General features: G+C 35.5%; 1 protein-coding gene across 6 annotated transcripts in view; it reads right to left on the reverse strand.

The window, feature by feature from the left end:
• CCDC150 (coiled-coil domain containing 150) overlaps positions 1 to 18,052 on the reverse strand; it is a 127,561-nt gene that overhangs the window by 20,495 nt on the left and 89,014 nt on the right. For 4 of the 6 annotated variants that reach the window (XM_058300418.2, XM_058300417.2, XM_058300422.1 and 1 more), the window contains 4 exons: positions 12,513 to 12,596; positions 8,625 to 8,732; positions 4,536 to 4,598; positions 532 to 660 (listed from right to left, as the gene is read on the reverse strand). In XM_058300418.2, coding sequence (XP_058156401.1) covers positions 532 to 660; positions 4,536 to 4,598; positions 8,625 to 8,732; positions 12,513 to 12,596 — 384 coding nt within the window. The remainder of the gene's footprint in view (positions 1 to 531; positions 661 to 4,535; positions 4,599 to 8,624; positions 8,733 to 12,512; positions 12,597 to 18,052) is intronic. The other 2 variants (XM_023591725.3, XM_058300419.2) reach the window with 1 other exon arrangement.

Below are 18,052 nucleotides of genomic sequence, written 5' to 3' on the forward strand. Positions count from 1 at the left end.
TGTCAGGACACGGTGCATATATCAGGTGGAAATACTGGGAGCTGTTCTGGCCCTGCTTAGCTGTTTTAAGATGGTGAAGTAGACCAGTGGGAGGGGAGAGGCACACATCTGAAACCCATCAGAATTATCTGAGAATAAAATGGCTATAAGAGAAACTAGAAGCTGCTGAAGAATGATGTAACTCATAGTCCTCTTCAGAAAGGCAAAATTTAGCATCTGCTCTCAAGAAATTTGGGATGTGACCTCTGCTCCCACTGTGCAAATGTTTTATCAAATAATTAGGACTTTTTTTTCCTTTGATTATTTTAAGACAGGAAGTTCAAAAACATTGTGAATAATATATTTTTAAGTGAAATATTTTAAGGCTAAAGTTATTTTTTCTATGGAAAAATTTCCTTCCCTGTTCAATCTTCATTCTTTTTTAAATTAATGTTGTTAATAGTAATAAGAAATTAAAGAATATGGCTTGGTGAAAGACTTCATGAGTGCCCCCTCTCAGTAAAAGACTTGCAGAAAGAATTGAAGCCTTGCCTTCTTGTTCTCCCTGTCCTCCAAAATCTCAAGATCCCCTTTCAATTTCTGACTCTCTTTCAGGGCTGCATCACGGCACCTCACTGCTCGGGAAAGCTCCTCTTCGTTCTTTTCGAGAATGGATTTCACCTTAGTAGACAAAAGGAAACGCTAAATAACTTTTCTAAAATGCAGTAATTCAACAATTAGAGGAGGGCCACCAACTGTCAGTTCCTTCAGGGTCTGCCTAAGGCAGGAGTTCTTAACCAGGGGTCCATGAGCTTGAATTGAAATAAAAAAAAAAAAAACATTATTCTTGTGGTGCAGGTGTGATATATTTATTAAATATTATACAGTAGAGTATGGACTTAGTAAGGGGGTCCATGGTTTTCACCTGACTGGCAAAGGGGTCCGTGGAACAAAAAAGGTTAAGAACCCCTGCCATAAAAGAACTTCCTTATGGTACCTCTTTGTATTTGCAAGCTCCTCCTCCCTGCAAAGACAAATCTGTTTCTATAGTTTTGCCATATTCTAAACATTTAAAAATAATTTTTAAATAGATAATACATTCATATAATTCTTTAACAGTTTTATATGATATAATGACATACAATAAGCTGCATGTATTTCAAGTGTATAGTTTGCTAAATTCTGGCACATGGATAAACCCCTGAAACCACATTCAAGGTAACACCCTTCTGTTTCTCCTTGTCTCATACCACACCCCCTGCAACAACCTGTCTTCTGTCACAGTGGTATTTTCGAGAATTTTAAGTAAATGGAATATGTACCCTTTTTTGAATAGTTTCTTTCATTCAGCATAATTACTTTGAGATTCATCCATGTTGTTACATGGATTAATAGTTAATTCCTTTCTATTTGAGTAGTATTCTATTATATGTATACACCACAATTTACTTATCCTGTTATCTGCTAATGGACATTTGAGTTGTTTGCAGTTTTGAACTATTACATATAGAACTGCCATGAACATTTGTGTACAAGTCTTTGTGTGGACATATGCTCTCATTTATCTTGGGTAAATACTTAGGAGTGGAATGGATGTGTTATCTAGTAGTAGTATGTTTTATTCTTAAATAAACTACCAAACTGTTTTCCAAAGTAGTTGTACCATTTTATATTCTCTCCAGTAGCGTATGAGGATTCCAGTTTCTCTACATCCTCACTAACAATTGGTATGATCAGTTTTTAAATCTAAGGCATTCTAATAGGCATGTGGTACTATCTCATCGTGGTTTTATTTTGTATTTCCCTAATGACTGACTGATCTTTAACATCTTTTCAAGTGCTTACTTACTATCCATATATCTTCTTTGGTGAAGTATCTGTTCAAATACTGTGCCAGTTCTATTTACTGGGTTGATTTGTTATTAGTGAGTTTTGAGAGCTCTTTATACATTCTGGAAACAAGGCTTTTATCAGACATGTGATTTGCACATATTTTCTCCCAACCTATAGCTTTTCTTTTCATTTTCTTAACAATGTCTTTGAAGAGGACAAGTTGTTAATTGTGATAAAGTCCAACTTATCAATTTTTTCGGGGGGTCATATTTGATTTCAAATCTAATAAATCTTTGCCTAACCCAATATCACAAAGGTTTTCACTGATATTTTCTTCTAGAAATCTAATTGGTTGTAGATTTTACATTTAGGTCTATTATCCATTTTTGAGTTAATTCTTATATTTATTGTCAGATCAAAGTGTTCTTTTGTTTTTTTTTGGTTTATTTTTTTTTTGCATATGGATATCCAATTGTTCCAATTTTCCAGCAGTTTGTTGAAAAGACTATCTTTTCTCTACTTTTCATTTTCGTTGAAAATGAATTGTTCATAAAATTATTCTGAATAGGTTAACACATGTACATTATTTTTAAGGTAAAAATATTTACGCTACAAAGGGTAAAGTGAAAAGTCTCCCAGCCATCCAGTTTCCTTCCTCAAAAATAATGTTACTAGTTTCTTGCGCTTCATTTTGGAGATATTCTATGCATATACAAATGAATGCATAGAGTATATTCTTCATATCCTCTCCTTTTGCATACAAATGGCAATGTATATACTCTTCTCAATCTTTATTTTTTTAACCTAATGATAAACGTATCTTGAAATAGTATTCCAAATTATGGACACACCCATGATTTATTTAGCCACTTTCTTTTTGTTGAACTTTTGGTACTGCCAGTCTTTTGCTATTAACAAACAATTCTGCACTCAGTAACCTTGTACACAGGGCATGTGTAAAAGTTAGCACATCTCTAGAGAAAAGTCTTAGAAGTACAATTGTACTTCTGTACAATCTGATAATATTTGCCAAATTGCCCTCCATTGTACCATTTTACATTCCCAAGAGCAACAATGGAGAATGTCTTTTCCTACATTTTTCTCAAAATTCTTACTCTTCCTTAAAACTTTTAATCTTTAACATTTGAAATACTTGACCTTTTTTGGTAAAGATACCAGAATAATACAAAGGATGTCAACTTCTAAGTTCTTATAACCTATTGGATTTTGTTTCATAAAATACAAAAGGAAGAATATAGTTTTTCTAAACTAAACCAGCCAGCATTTATAAGATAAATATGAAAATGCCATTAGTAAAAATGTTTACAAAGGATATAAATAGTAGTCCACCCTAAAGACAAGTTATAAAACTTTCTATTTTTAAATATCAAATAAAAACAGGTGTTTTAATAAGTTTTTTTTTTTAAAGTATTTTCCATTGTTCAAGTTCTTGGGGCTTCTATTAATGTATTTCTATTTTAAAATCAGGCTTCAAAATATTTTAGCTCGAATGTTAAGGTTAGGCAGAAATTTTGAATTTTTGAAAAAATCAAAATTAGATGAAAAAAAAAAAACTATGTGGTTACTGTTAAGCCAAATCTGGTATTTTTATGTCCAAAACAAAAATTTTATGATAGCCAGAATGATATTTTTTTATTTACATTGTCAGTTTTTTCCATTTGTGAAGAAACTAATTTCCCTGTTACTCATACTTCCAACCATTATTATTCTGGACTTTTAGAAGTTTTCTCCACTCTTGGTATAAATCTGAAATTTCCTTAAGATTCAATATATGATCTTCACTTACCGAATCCCGTTTAAGAAAATTAGGTGACTCATCACCTATTAATGGTCTTGAGGCAAGAATATCTATTTTGCCTTCCAGTCTTCCCTCCATGGTTTTAATAGCGTTTAAGAGAGTCTTCAGAGAGATTCTAGAGTCTCCAATATCCTGAGAAGATTTCATAGAAGGCAGGGTAGGTGCAAAGCTCACCCGGCGTGTAGAGCTTGGAATAACACTGGGCAAACCAACTGATGAAGTTCTTTCCTTGACATTGTTTACATGGGGCCTAGAGCTTTCAAGAAATTTTGAAGATGTAGACCTCTCTGGAGATTTCTTTTTTTTTGGAGGCATCATGAATTAAAAACAGTAAAATTAACTAAACCTAGAATTATTTTTTAAGGGCCCACTTAACTAGGAGAAACAACACAGACAATGTTCTGAATGAAGAAGCAGTGGGAATTATATTTTGAAATGGGTTCCTTTCTTTCAGAATTAAGAAATCACACTGTAAAGTGTGCCCTCCCTAGTAGGAGAACATACCCAATTGAACCCTCTTTACCAACTTTGTGATCTAATCACTCATCAGCATAGTCAGGTGGTTAGAATCCTAAAAGTATTCCACTTGAAGATACATTCTAGTTCTTTGGTTACCACGGGTATATACACACAAATGTTATAGATACAGAAGTTACACAGGCTGAGTTAAAGGTTTTTTTTTTTAAGTATTCATCCCAATTATATACAGAGTAAATTTGTAATCATTGATATGTTTCCATTTCTTTTTGTAAGACATTACCAGTTATTTTCTTCACTAAATGTTTTACATATCTTGACTTGTCTGAATTTTCTCTATTCATTGTTAAAATGCTTTGTGACCTACACAAGGATATCAGCCTCAATAGCCACTCTGCTGACAAGTAAGCGCCTTCACTATTAATACCTCTTTCAGGTGAACCTCTGTCTGTTGCAGTTGTACTTTGTTGGCACTGAGTTCTGAGTTTGCCTATAATTAAAAAAAACAAAAATACTTGTTCCTCACATCTGCCAAAAGTTTTAAGACAAATTAAAAAACTGCTTCCTCAATGAAAGCATTTCTTGATGTTCCCATTTGTAATTAATGATGCTCTCTATGAATGCCCATAACATAATCTTTTTTCCTTAAAAGACAACCTATTCTATAAAGTTTCTTGTATACATTCCTAACCCTTCAATTAGAACATAAGTTAGGTGAATATTCTGTTTCAAACATCTTTATGATTCTTCTATGGTTTATAAGAATCTTTACATAGTAAGTGTTTGAAAAAAAAAAGTTTGTTAAATTGAGTCAGGAGGAGAATAGTCATCTTTCTGGGATTGAATGGTAAGGTGGGGAGAAAGGAGTCAAAAAGTTTTTAAAAACTAAGCAGGGGAAGTGGTTGTGGCTCATTCAATTGGGCTCCTATCTACCATATAGGAGGTCCAGGGTTTGATACCCAGGGCCTCCTGGTAAAAGGCAAGCTGGCCCATGTGGCAAACTGGCCCATGTGGAGTGCTGTCCTGCATAGAATGCCGCCCCACACAGAAGTGCTACCCCACATGGAGAGCTAGTGCAGCAAGATGACACAACAAAAAGAGACACAGAGGAAAGATAATAAGAGATGCAGCAGATCAGGGAGCTGAGGTGGTGCGAGAGAATGACTGCCTCTCTCCCACTCTGGAAGGTTGCAGGATCGGTTCCCAGAGCTGCCTAATGAAAATATAAGCAGACACAGAAGAACACACAGTGAATGGACACAGAGAGCAGAAAAGGTGGGGGGGAGGGTGGGAATAAATAAATAAATCTTTAAAACAAAAAATTAACCAGGAGAAGACAGCAGAGTAGGAAGCTCCAGGAACCAGTCCTACCACCAGAACAATTACTGAACAGGCAAGAACTCTCTGACTTTATTTTGAAACTCACAAGTCTAGTAGAACACCGGACAGCATCCAGGGAAAAGCAGGAGGAAGAGGCTGGTAAACTGTGTAAGTACCAGTGAATTGCACTCTGCTTTCTATAGCTACCATTCCTCCTTGGGGGATGGGATATAAAGATCTAGTTCCCCAAGATCCAGAGGAGTGTGGTCTAATCGCTGCTCACTTCTTTTGATCAGCTACTTCAGATTGTTGGGGGCTTGGCTCTGAGGGCAGCAATTGTTCTAACCTGTCTCAGGCAAAAGTAGCAGAGCAGTTTTAAAGACAGTTTCTTCCTCAAAACTATGGAAGACAGTTAAAGGGCTGCATTAACTGGGTAAGTCCTCTCACTGTGAGCCCCTGGCCTTGTTTTGGCTGGGAAAGACTGACCTAGGAAACTCCCCTCAGGCTGCCACCCCTCACCCCAAATTTGCCCTCCAGGCAAAAGCATCTTGGGATAGCTAAGGCAGTGCAAGATGCAATTAGGTTAAACTGCCTGGGGCAATGGCTTACCTGAGAGGGAAAAGGTATTTTATAGTAAGGAAGCACTTAAATTCTAATAAGCAGGGGAACTCCTGAGGGCACTAGCAAGAATAAGTCTAGGACTAGATATAGGCCCAGAAATAAGGGTAGGACCCTGCACTTTGCATTCACTTCCGGCAGACCTTTTTGATAGGAGGGCTGAACTCTGAAGGAGTGTACTGGCCAATGCAAAGACTGAAAGGTGGTTTTACATTGGTTTGTTAGCGCTACGCAGTCAAATTTCTGTGTAATATCATTAGCTGGATATAGATTCAAGAAACAACTTAGGAACTAAATCCCAGAGTTAACACTTAAAAATTTTTTTTAAATATACAGTGTGCAACAAAAGTTTACAAGACAAATAAATAGGAAATATGGCCCATCCAAAGGAAGATGACAAAAATCCAGAGAACATCAATAGAGAAGACCAGACTAGATATATTGGCAAAGACTAAAAGAAGATGCTCAATATGCTCAAGGATTTGAAGGAAAAGACAAGAAACGATCAAAAGGATATCAGGAAAGCAATGAATAAACAATATAAGACTCTCAATAAAGATACAGACATTTTAAAAAGGAACCAAATAGGTCCACTAGAGCTAAAGACCACAAAAATGGAAATGAAAAAATTCCCTAGAGGGTTTCAATAGCAGATTGGAGCTGGCAGAAGAAAAAAATCAGTGACTCTGAAGACAAGACAATTTATATGAGTCAAGCTGAGAAGCAGAAAGAAAAAAGAATTAGAAAAAGCAAAAATAGCCTAAGAGACCCATGGACAACAACAAGCATACCAATATATACATTATGGAAGTCCCAGAAAGAGAAGAGAGAAAGGGGCAGAAGAAATAGCCAAAGAAACAGTGGGAGAATTTAGTTAAAAAATAAAACAAAAACACCTCAACAACAAAAAGATAACTCAATTAAAAAATGGGTAAACAGAGTAGATGTGGCACAAGCAGTTAAGCACCTGCTTCCCACATGGGAGGTCCTGGGTTTGGTCCCCAGTGCCTCCTAAAAAAACAAACAACAAGCAAACAAACAAAGAAACAAACTCAGAGCAGCTGATATGGCTCAGTGGTTGAACACCAGCTCCCTACATATGAGGTATCAGGTTCAATCCCCGGCCTTAGTTTAAAAAAAAAAAGAGGCAAATGGGAAGTGGCTGTGGCTCAATCAATTGGGCTCCCATCTACCATATGGGAGGCCCTGGGTTTCCGTCCCAGGGCCTCCTTTGAAGGCAAGCTGGCCTGCGCCTACGGAGAGCTAAAGGTCCGCACCCACACCCATGGAGAGCTGATGGTTCATGCCAGCGCCCGTGGAGAGCTGATGGCCCATGCCTGTGGAGAGCTGGCATAGCAAGATGATGCAACAAAAAAAGGGAGACAAGCAGACACAGAAGAAAGCACAATGAATGGACACAGAGAGCAGACAGCAAGCAAGTATCAAAGAGGGAGGGGAAATTAAAAAAAAAAAGGGCAAATGACCTGAATAGACATTTCTCCAAAGATATACAAATGGCCAAAAAGCTCAGAGAAAGTTGCTCAACATCATTAGCCATCAGGGAAATGCAAATCAAAACCACAATGAGATACCTTTCACACCCACTGGAATGGCTACTTAAAAAACAAAAAACAAAGAATAACAAGTGTTGGGGGAATTATAGAGAAATAGGAACATTTATTCATTGCTGGTGGCACAAATGTAAAATGGTACAGCTGCTGTGGAAACTGATATGGCCGTTAAATAGAGTATAACCATATGATTTGGCAATCCTACTTCTAGGTACATAACCAAAAGGATTGAAAGCAAGGACTTGAACAGTATTTGCACACTGAAGTTCATGGTGGCATTATTCACAATTGCCGAAAGACAGAAGCAACCCAAATGTCCATCAACAGAAGAATGGCTTAACAAACTGTGATAATACATACAATAGAATATTAACTCAGCTGTAAAAAGGAATGGCGTTCTGATACATGTGACAACATGGGTGAATCTTGAACACATAATGTTGAGTGAAATAAGCCAGACACGTAAGGACAAATATTGTATAATCTCACTGATATGAAATAATTATAAAAAGCAAATTCACAGAATCAGAAATGAGAATGAAGTTTACCAGGGGCTAGAGTGGAGGTAGGGAATAGGGAGTAAATTCTTAGTTGGTGTGGAGTTTCTGTTGGGGGTAATGGAAAAGTTTTGATAATGTATAGTGGTGATGGGAACACAACATTGTTCCCATAATTAATACCACTGATTTATACATCTGACATTATTAAAGGAGGAAATTTTAGGTGATATATATTTTGCTAGAATAAAAAACATAACAGAAAAACCACCATAGTCCTACACAACACAAACAGAGAACCCGATTATAAACTATGGACTATATTTAATAGTACAATCATAACAATATTCTCATCAATTGTAATGAATATACCACACTAACGCAAAATGTTAAAAATGGAGGAAGGTATATGGGAACTATATTCTGCATGATCTTTCTGTAAACCTACAACTTCACAGATAAAATAAAAAACAACTAAACAATATAGCAGTGCTCTGATATTCATCATACCTGAGCATATTTGGTCTCCAGTGCCTTGTTCAACTTGCGTAGATGGTCATTCTGTAAATTGGTGTCAGTAAAGGAATGTAGTTGTTCTTCTAGCTGTTTAACTTTTATCTAGGGGGAAAACAGAATAATAATAAAATAAGGCTCATTAACAAGATACATATTCATTTCCTCCAAAGGAAAAAAGATGTCATGAGGTTTGTAAAATATCACAGAGCATCCTTAAAAATTGCAAAAAATATCCTGTTTTCCTAATCATGTAAAGACTGCTATTTCAACTCACAGCTAAAAGTAGGTTAGAGCCTTTTATTTTTAAATTCTATTTTTTTAATTTTTAAAAAGATATTTAGATTATACAATATCACATAAAAAAATATAGGGGATTCCCCATATGCTCCACTCCCCACACCTCCCACATTTCTCACATTAACAACATCCTTCATTGGTGTGGTCCATTCATTGCAATTGATGAACACATTTTGGAGCATTGCCACTAGGTGTGGATTAAAGTTTACATTGCAGTTTACTCTCTCCCACACAATCTGTAGGTATGACAAGATTTATAATGTAGCCTTTTAAATTTACTGGAATAACTAGTTGAGTTTCTATTTCTTATAGTAACTCTAGACTTAGAATATAGAAGTGAGATTCTATGGGTAATATAATTTCAAAGAAATTGTGATACCTAGCATCAAAAACCTTTTTGAGTATGGACAATTAGAACTGTCAGTGTGCAAGGAAACAGTCTTAGAATTACTAAAGTTAAACGAATATAATTTTTACATGCTGAATTATATTTTAAAACTAACTCGATGGCTACTCACATCTTTATCTTTAAGGAAAATTATCATTTTTGAAGGATAAACCATTAATACTTATTCACAAATCTCCATGTTTGCTCTTTTTCATATCTTCTTCCTCTTTCATATAAAACCTTCTCATATAAAACAATTAACATTACTAAGCCAATGCCTGAATCAGGAAAAATCTGATCCATAATTTTTTGTTCAAATCAACTTGTTCCTCTCTCTTTATCCTTTCTTTCTTGCCTGTAGAGGGCAAAAATCTCTTAGTTGGAGCCCGTGGGCATTTTCAGGAACTGTTTTATGTATATATATATATATATATATATGTGTGTGTGTGTGTGTGTGTGTGTGTGTATTTTATATATATATATGTATTTGAAATAAGGTTCAGAGTTTAAACTACCCAAACTACCCAAATTATCATGGATAAATTTCACAAACATGTTGGGTGGAACAGCAAGACCCATGCAAAAAAGTATATTCTGGATGACTATAAAGTTCAAATAAAGATAAAAAAGTAGGGCTAGTAATTATCCTCGTGGGGGATGGTGACTGGGAAGGGAATGAAGCAGGGGTTCCACGTAGTCATAATGTTCCAGGTATTGGCAATGTTGGTGTTTATCATTCCCACTCTTAAAAAAAGTAATTTTACTATGTATGTATCCCTAAACAGTGCATAGTATTATTTTGTGAGATTCCACCATGCTAACACATATAAACTCTATATGTAAAACTCTTATATGTAACTCTTATATGTAACTCTTATATGTAAAGGTACATATAAATGTACCTTTTAAAATAAACACCCTCAGAATGCTGGTAGAAGAATAAATTGGTATAATCACTTTTAAGAGAAATGTGACAAAATCTAGTAAAATGCAAGATATATTCAGTCTATGATTCATAATTCTCCAATGAATTATACCTAGCCTAAAGAATCTTTTTCATATAAGTAAAAGATATATGGAAGAATGCATCACAGCAGCATTGTTTCTTATTGTTTGCGAGCAATTGGAAATTACCTAAATAATCATCAACAGAAGAATTGCTAATGGTATACCTATAAAGTGGAATACTATACAGGACTGAAAATGAAAGTTAAAACATGTCTGAATGTGGGGTACCAGTTTCTGACATCACCTGTCTAAATTAACCCCCAGAATTTAGTATTTGCATTATTAACATGTCAATCTGAAAATGAAATCTTTTATATAACATGATTCATATACAATATTTTTAATATATTATAATACAGGTGAGAGAGAATACATGGCAGACTACTGTTTGATGTTTTAGCTCTTCCTTTTAAATTCTCTTAGCTGCTGTAAGAACACTTACCCCAGGGCCAATAAAGTCAGTGCCTTTGGAATATGCCAGATCAAGATGACATAAAAGCACCAGTGAATAAATAATTACAAAAGTGTTTCACCTTTCAAAGACTATAAAAAATATTAAGTCCCTCTAGGACTTAATAAAGGAATATGGGCACAAAAAAAGGTAGAGTTTCTTTAAGATTACACAAATTATATAGATAATTTGGTCTAGTCCTAAATCAGAAAGATAATATCAGACCCATTCATAACTGTTAAAGTATATTTCATTCCCAGCCAAAATTTGGCTTATTGTATGGGATTCTCTTTTATATTTAAAAATACACCTCATTTCCCTTGGAAAATCTTAGGTCAGAATTATGGGCCATAACTTCTCATGGTACTATCAGTTTCACAAAGGGGAAAATTCTTCCATGCCTATAATAATCTGTACACCAAGGCTGTGATGTTGACTATCTTTTCAAGAGAGAACAAGGTAAGAGAGGTGTGCTAAACTTACTCATGTTACAATGAAAAAACTGAATACCTAGAAAGTTAACACCTGTCCAAGGTTACACAAGTGTGGATGATTAAACAAATGCATTACTACTTCTGGAAGATATTAATTAAAAGCACATCAATAGTGGACAAATACTTTTATCTTTTTATTAGACTAGTAACATTTTTTCACAAGGGTGGTCTATCAACTAGCCTTCAGCTAGCCTGTTATTTGCCAGCCTGAACTTGTCTATTAGCCCTATGTAAGCCCCCTGCGTAGATGAGGATGAGGTTAAGGCTGAGGTGTTTGGTGGCCTTTCGTGAGCTTACTGACCAAATCAGCACTCTATTTGTCAAGCCTAAGTAGACTTCATTTCATACTATTTTATCTAGTGGTCCTTAAAGAGGGTTGTACATTGCAATCACCTGGGAATTTAAAAAAAATTTGAATCTGGGTTCTATCCTCTGTGATTCTGTTTTAATTATTTCCAGGGTATATCACAGTTGGATTTCCCCTTTACATTTTAATATGAAAACTTGTAAACATATGGTAAAGCTGAAAGAATTTTACTGTAAACATGCATACACATGCCATCTAAATTCTACCATTAACCTTCTATTATAATTGCTTTATCACCTATCTATCTATTGTTCCTTTGATCCATACATCAATCTATCTTTTCCTTTTTTAATAGGCATTTCATAGTAAATAGCAGGCACCGCACACTTTCCACTGTGGAGAGTTAAAAGAAACTCCCCAGGTGATTCTAATGCATAGCCAAGGCTGAGAACAAATGATTAGGACATCAGTGTTTTACTGGAGTTAGTTAAGGCAGGCCTAACTGCATTAGTGGCAAGCTGTTTGCATCTTAAACTTCCTGAACTGTGGGTGCAATAAGGACAAAACCTGGAGTCAGCAAGGTCTATTCCAGGCTTATTTCTTTTTAGAAATGTGTTATAAAAATTTAGCAAAGAAAGAGAGCATAGGCTCCCTATATTTTCAGTGAATGACCAAGCATAAAGTAATTATGGTAAAGCCTCAAACAGTCACACAGTAGGTTTTAGCGTCAAAAACTGTATCTAGTATTTTATTATTGGTAGGTGAATAAAGTCACGTGGATTTTAAAGAGGCAACAAAGGTAAGAGGTTCAGAGATTTGCCCAAAATTATAAAACTGGTAAATGACAGAGCTAGGTCTTCTTGAAATCCAGCAATATTTAGTTTGAAAGTGGTATTAAAAAATCAGACAACCAAAATCAGAAAATAAAGTCTCATACCTGGAGTTTTCCCTTTTCATAGGCCAGTTTATTTTTACTCTCAGTAATTTTTCCCAAGGTTTTTTCCACACTCTGCTGGGCAAGCTGATAAAAGTAAACAAGGTATCAGTACCTCTAAGGCATAAGAAGGAATAACCACTTTCCTTCTTAAACAAGTATTTATACCTTTATCAGTAACAAAATCAAGATTCATATTTATTTTCTGCTGCTGCCTCTTAGAATTTCCCTAGAGAGCTGATCACAGTCTGTCTTGAGAGTCCCAGGGTTTCTTGCTGTGTGTGTGTGTTTATTTTTTGTTATGTGAGTTATTCCTTTGTAGTCGCTATTCAGCCCAGGTTTGGGTTGGTTTCACCAGTGGGTGCAGGTATACAATTTGTAGAGCATTATACAATTCTTAAAGAAAACTGGAGCTGCAAATGACTTCAACCACCCAGACAATGTGAGACACTCTGGTTACCATAGTAAAAAACTGGGAAAAAATGTCTTCGAAACAAAATAAATATTTGTTGGAGACTCAAATTTGCTGTTTGATCAAGCACTCAACACAGTTATCTGGGACAAAATATTTCATCATTCAAAAAAGACTTTAATCACATTTATTTTCTCATATGCCTTTTTTCTCAGAGTTGGTCAGAAGAAATATGACATAGTTTCCTTATTAATGTTGGTAAAATATCAATATTGACATAATTCATTAGTTCTGGTTTACCTTTACTTAATCTGTGAATAATAGATTAAGGAAGCCAAAAACTTGTTTTACATTAAACTTTGGGAAAGTGGATAAAAATGAAACCATAAATGTAGGGATATTAAATTACATTATAATTTACATCAGAGACATTACTATCTCTGACATGATTACAGATATGCCTTAATCACCATTTTGTAGTATACTTTTTTGCATTTTAAGTGTTATGAATCCAACATACCTGTTTCCAAATAAAAACAAATACATTCCAAACCAGACTACCATATAATAACATGAAATTATTTTTTTCCTTTTTTCAAAAAATATTTTGATGATATGTTCTACAAGAAGGCATACTAGTCTGGAACATAATTTTCTCCTTGGTAGATGCCTTGGCTGCAAGAATTTGGACATTTTAGACATTGAAGTCTTGATAAAAATCTATGCAAAAGAGCGATTAGTCCTTGTAAACTGTTTACCCTAAAATTATGCACATTCAATATAAACATTTCTACTTAATATTAGCCATCTAAGCACTTACATGATTAGAACCAATATTTTTTTCACACATAATTATACATATTTGTACATTCAGCTTTTTGAACAGTTCTTTTAAATCACTGTGTTGCTCCCACTAAGGAAAAGAAAATTATTTAAAGCATTCAGATCAGTAAAGTATTGGCTTCAAAATTACCCATGGTAAAAGAATACTTAACAATAAACAGTCTAATAATGATATATTATCTTAAACTCATCAGTTAACTTTGTCTATTATATGGGAGGCTTACAGTCCCTTTTGCCACAATATTTTCTATTTTGGAAACTGATATGAAGTAATTTTATGAATGCTACATGTTAGTTTGGGATTATGTTTTTAACCAAGTCTTCAGCAGCAAATAAATAAGGATGGCCAACAATGTTACAGAAACAAAGCTACAATAACTAAAAGCTTACTTATTTCAAATTATTACAAAATCTATAAATTCTGTGTTCCAATGTTCTGTAAAGTATAGTCATATCATATTAAAAAAAGAAGTGCTAGTTATAAGCTAAAAATATGCTAGCTATAACAATATTAAACTAAACGAAAAATAACTATGCTTGCCTTAGAATGTAGAAAGGCCTGTTTGGGATAACTTAGATGGTCTGCGTATCTTACAAAAAGAGTCTATAGAGATTTTTAAAATGGCACTTTTATTCTCAATAAATTTACCTCTTTTAGGCAAAGATATAAACATTCTATTGGCCTTTTAAGTATCCTTTTTGCTAACAAGGTTAATGCAGTGGTAAGAGAAAACTGTCTAAATTAAAGCAAATTCAGTTATCAAATTTGATGCAGGGCAATTTATTTAAGACAGAGAAACACCAATTGTTTCCAGTTGCTAAGGGAAAGTAGATGTTAAAGCGGTAACTTAAGTTAATGTTTACAGATATTTAAATAGGCCTTATACTTGGGAGAATCAATGGGAGACCTGAAATTAGAGGCAGCTGAAGTGGGTGAATATCTCACACTCTGAGTTGTGGAAGGCAGAACTGAGATTAACTGTTGTTTAACTAACCTTGGCTACATACCATAAAGATTATTAATATGCAAAATAAACAAAAACTGGATAATCACATCTGAAAAACAACATACAAAGAAAAAAGCTAGTAGTTATATGCATTTTCATTCAGAAACCTAAAGACATTACTCCTTGGAAAAGCAGGAAGCAAACCTAGAAAGAATGATCTTAAGATAGGTAAGGCAAATTGCCAAGGATCAATAGTAGAACACAAAATGATTTTTAAACACCAGGTGAGCTGTATAATTTATCAGAAGCCATTAGAAGCATCTTTAAAACCACTGAGAGGGAAGCGGACTTGGCCTAGTGGTTAGGACATCCGTCTACCACATGGGAGGTCCGCCGTTCAAACCCCGGGCCTCCTTGACCTGTATAGAGCTGGCCTATGCGCAGTGCTGATGCACGCAAGGAGTGCTGTGCCATGCAGGGGTGTCCCCGCATAGGAGAGCCCCACGTGTAAGGAATACTCCCCGTAAGGAGAGCCGCCCAGCACGAAAGAAAGTGCAGCCTGCCCAGGAATGGCGCTGCACACAGGGAGAGCTAACACACAAGATGATGCAACAAAGAGAGACACAGATTCCCGTCCCACTGACAACAACAGAAGTGCACAAAGAACACGCAGCAAAATAGACACAGAGAACAGGACAACTGGGGCGGAGGGGAGAAGGGGAAGGGGAGAGAAATTAAAATAAATAAATAAATAAAACCAATGAGATAGTGGCATCTTGGCAAAGTTTTTAAAAAGGAGATTGTAAGCAGAGATTTTATTCAAAATCTTTAACAATCAGTATGGCATGGGCTCCAGCAATTCGAACCAACTTTGATATTAATATTAGCACACTGGACTGAAATGTCATCTTGGTTTTAAGAAACACTACGTTTAATTCATTGTTTACTTTCAACTCACTAAAGTTCTAGCTGCATAGAGAATTATATTTGTCTGGTACTATGGTTTGAAAATGTTTGTTTAATACCTGTGATGGTTTGAAGCTATATAGACCCCAGAAAAGTATGTTTTTAAAGCTATTCCATTACTGTGGGTATAAATCTACTGTAAATAGGTTTTTTGGTTACCATCCTTCAGTTGGGGTGTGGTGCACAGTGGGTCTTAATCTTACTCAAGTCCTTTATAAGAGAATGTAATTCAGAGAGAAAGCAATGGAAGCCAGAAGCTAAAGCAAGGAAACCCAGAAGAGAAGAGACAGACCAGCTTCCATGTGCCTTGCCATGTGACAGAAGAGTCCAGGATTGCCAGCAGCTGGTCTTCGGGCAGAAAGTATAGTCTAATGATGCCTTGATTTGGATTATTTTCTCAGCCTTGGAATTGTAAGCTTGTAAACCACTAAATCCCCATTGTAAAAGCCAACTCATTTCTGGTATATTGCTTTTAGTAGCCAAAAGAGAAGTGGGGATGGAAGTCATTCAACTTGAACTCAGGAATAGTAATCTTGCCATTTGGATATTTCCTAATTGCACTTCCCTGCACGATTGCCTGTGGTAATGAATTCTTAAATTGCAGCATCATTAAATATCACATAGCTAAAATAACCCTAAGATTAGGAAATGTGGGAGAAAAAAGAGAATAATATTTATACATGAATAGTAGATGCTAGGCCCTGTGATAGGCACCTTATACACTATATGACATTTAATCCTCATAGCCTGGCAAGACAGATGTGACCCTCTCTGTGTTCTATTAAGTGTTCTCTAAGCACCTATTATGTATTAGGCCATTATGCTGGGCAAGGGAATATAAAGATGAGAAACTATTCTTCTTGCATTGGAAGAGAGTGAAGCCAGATGCACAAACAGGCCAATTTCCAAACAATGTAGTAATTATTCTGACATGGGTATTCATGGTGTGCTGTGGGAACCCCACAGTTGGGCAATAGAAGGCCAACCAAGAACCTGGGCCAGTTCACACAGAAATGGCTTTCTGTGTCAATGTTTAAAACCAGTCTTTCTGAATTTGTTACATATGCAACACACACTCATATATATATTGCCAAGAATCACTTAGTGGCTATATTAGAAAGTAGTCTTTATTACAAACTCCAAGTTTTAACTCTCAAGAGAACAAAAATACATTGCCATCATTGAATAGCAACAGGGAGAATGATATTGCTAAGTTTCAAAAACAAACTCTGAAATCTCAACCTCATTCCTTGGACTAATATAACCAGTTGAGGCACTTCCAGGCAAGTTTGGTCAGAAATAATTTCTGCTGGGGACACAGAACTCCAAGCTAGAAATGAAGTATGGGCTAACACTGCCAGACCTTAATCAAGAGGTGTGGTCAGCAGGCAAGAATCAACACTGGTGAAACTGCGGTAAGATTTGTCAGTCATTAATAGGGTCAGGCTTGCTTTATTGGCAGTAGGTTCATGAAAGTAGCAGGCAGCATGAGATGTGGTCTTCCAGGGAGATCAAAATCAGATATGAGGATGAGCCCAGTGGAGGCCTGGCTAACAAGTAAAGGACATGGCTGATTCTTGGGTCTTGGGGTGGGGCTGGGAGTTGGTTGGTCTGAGGTAATACCAGGAATTACTGCTAATGGACCCCTCTGATCCACTAGAAATGAACAGGTTTTTTTTTTTTTTTTTTCCTGGGATGGTTTGGATACCAAGAATTTAACAGATGTTATCTATTTGCTCCAGGCTTTACACATATGAATTTATTTAATTCTTAAAACAATCTCCTAATAATAGTGTAAGTATCTCCATTTTGACAGGTTAGGTAACTGAGGCTCAGAGAAGTTAAGGATCATATCTAAGGTCACAGTCAGAATGGAAACCTAGGCAATCTGGCTCTAGAACCAGGAAAATATAGGAGGATTTAGATATACTCTCTGTGATTTTTTATTGCTGAAGTAATGAGCAGTTTATAACTGGGTTTGAAAAAACTTAGCTCAGATGAAGACAGACTCATATCAGGGCCTTCTAAAGGAACTTTCAACAATTATTTGCATTTTATAGAAATAATTTATTTATTTTTAAGTATTTGAAGGCACACAAGGAAACTTATCAGCTGCTTAACAGAGAACAATTTTCACTTCAAATCCTCTTCACCTGGAGAAGTTGTTTAAGCACTCTACCACTCATTTGCATTGCACTGACCTTGTCAAATACCTTTTAGAAACTGGACTTGGGTTACTGGTTGCCTAATAGAGGAGAGGGAAATGCCTGATATGGAAAATACTATTTTATTCCTCAAATTATGGAAGAAGAAATATTTAAATATATTAGAAATATCTGTGCTTTTCAGCACTTAAAATCACTTATGACATTTAT

The sequence above is a fragment of the Dasypus novemcinctus genome, chromosome 7 (genome assembly GCF_030445035.2).
Source record: "Dasypus novemcinctus isolate mDasNov1 chromosome 7, mDasNov1.1.hap2, whole genome shotgun sequence".
Taxonomy (NCBI): domain Eukaryota; kingdom Metazoa; phylum Chordata; class Mammalia; order Cingulata; family Dasypodidae; genus Dasypus; species Dasypus novemcinctus.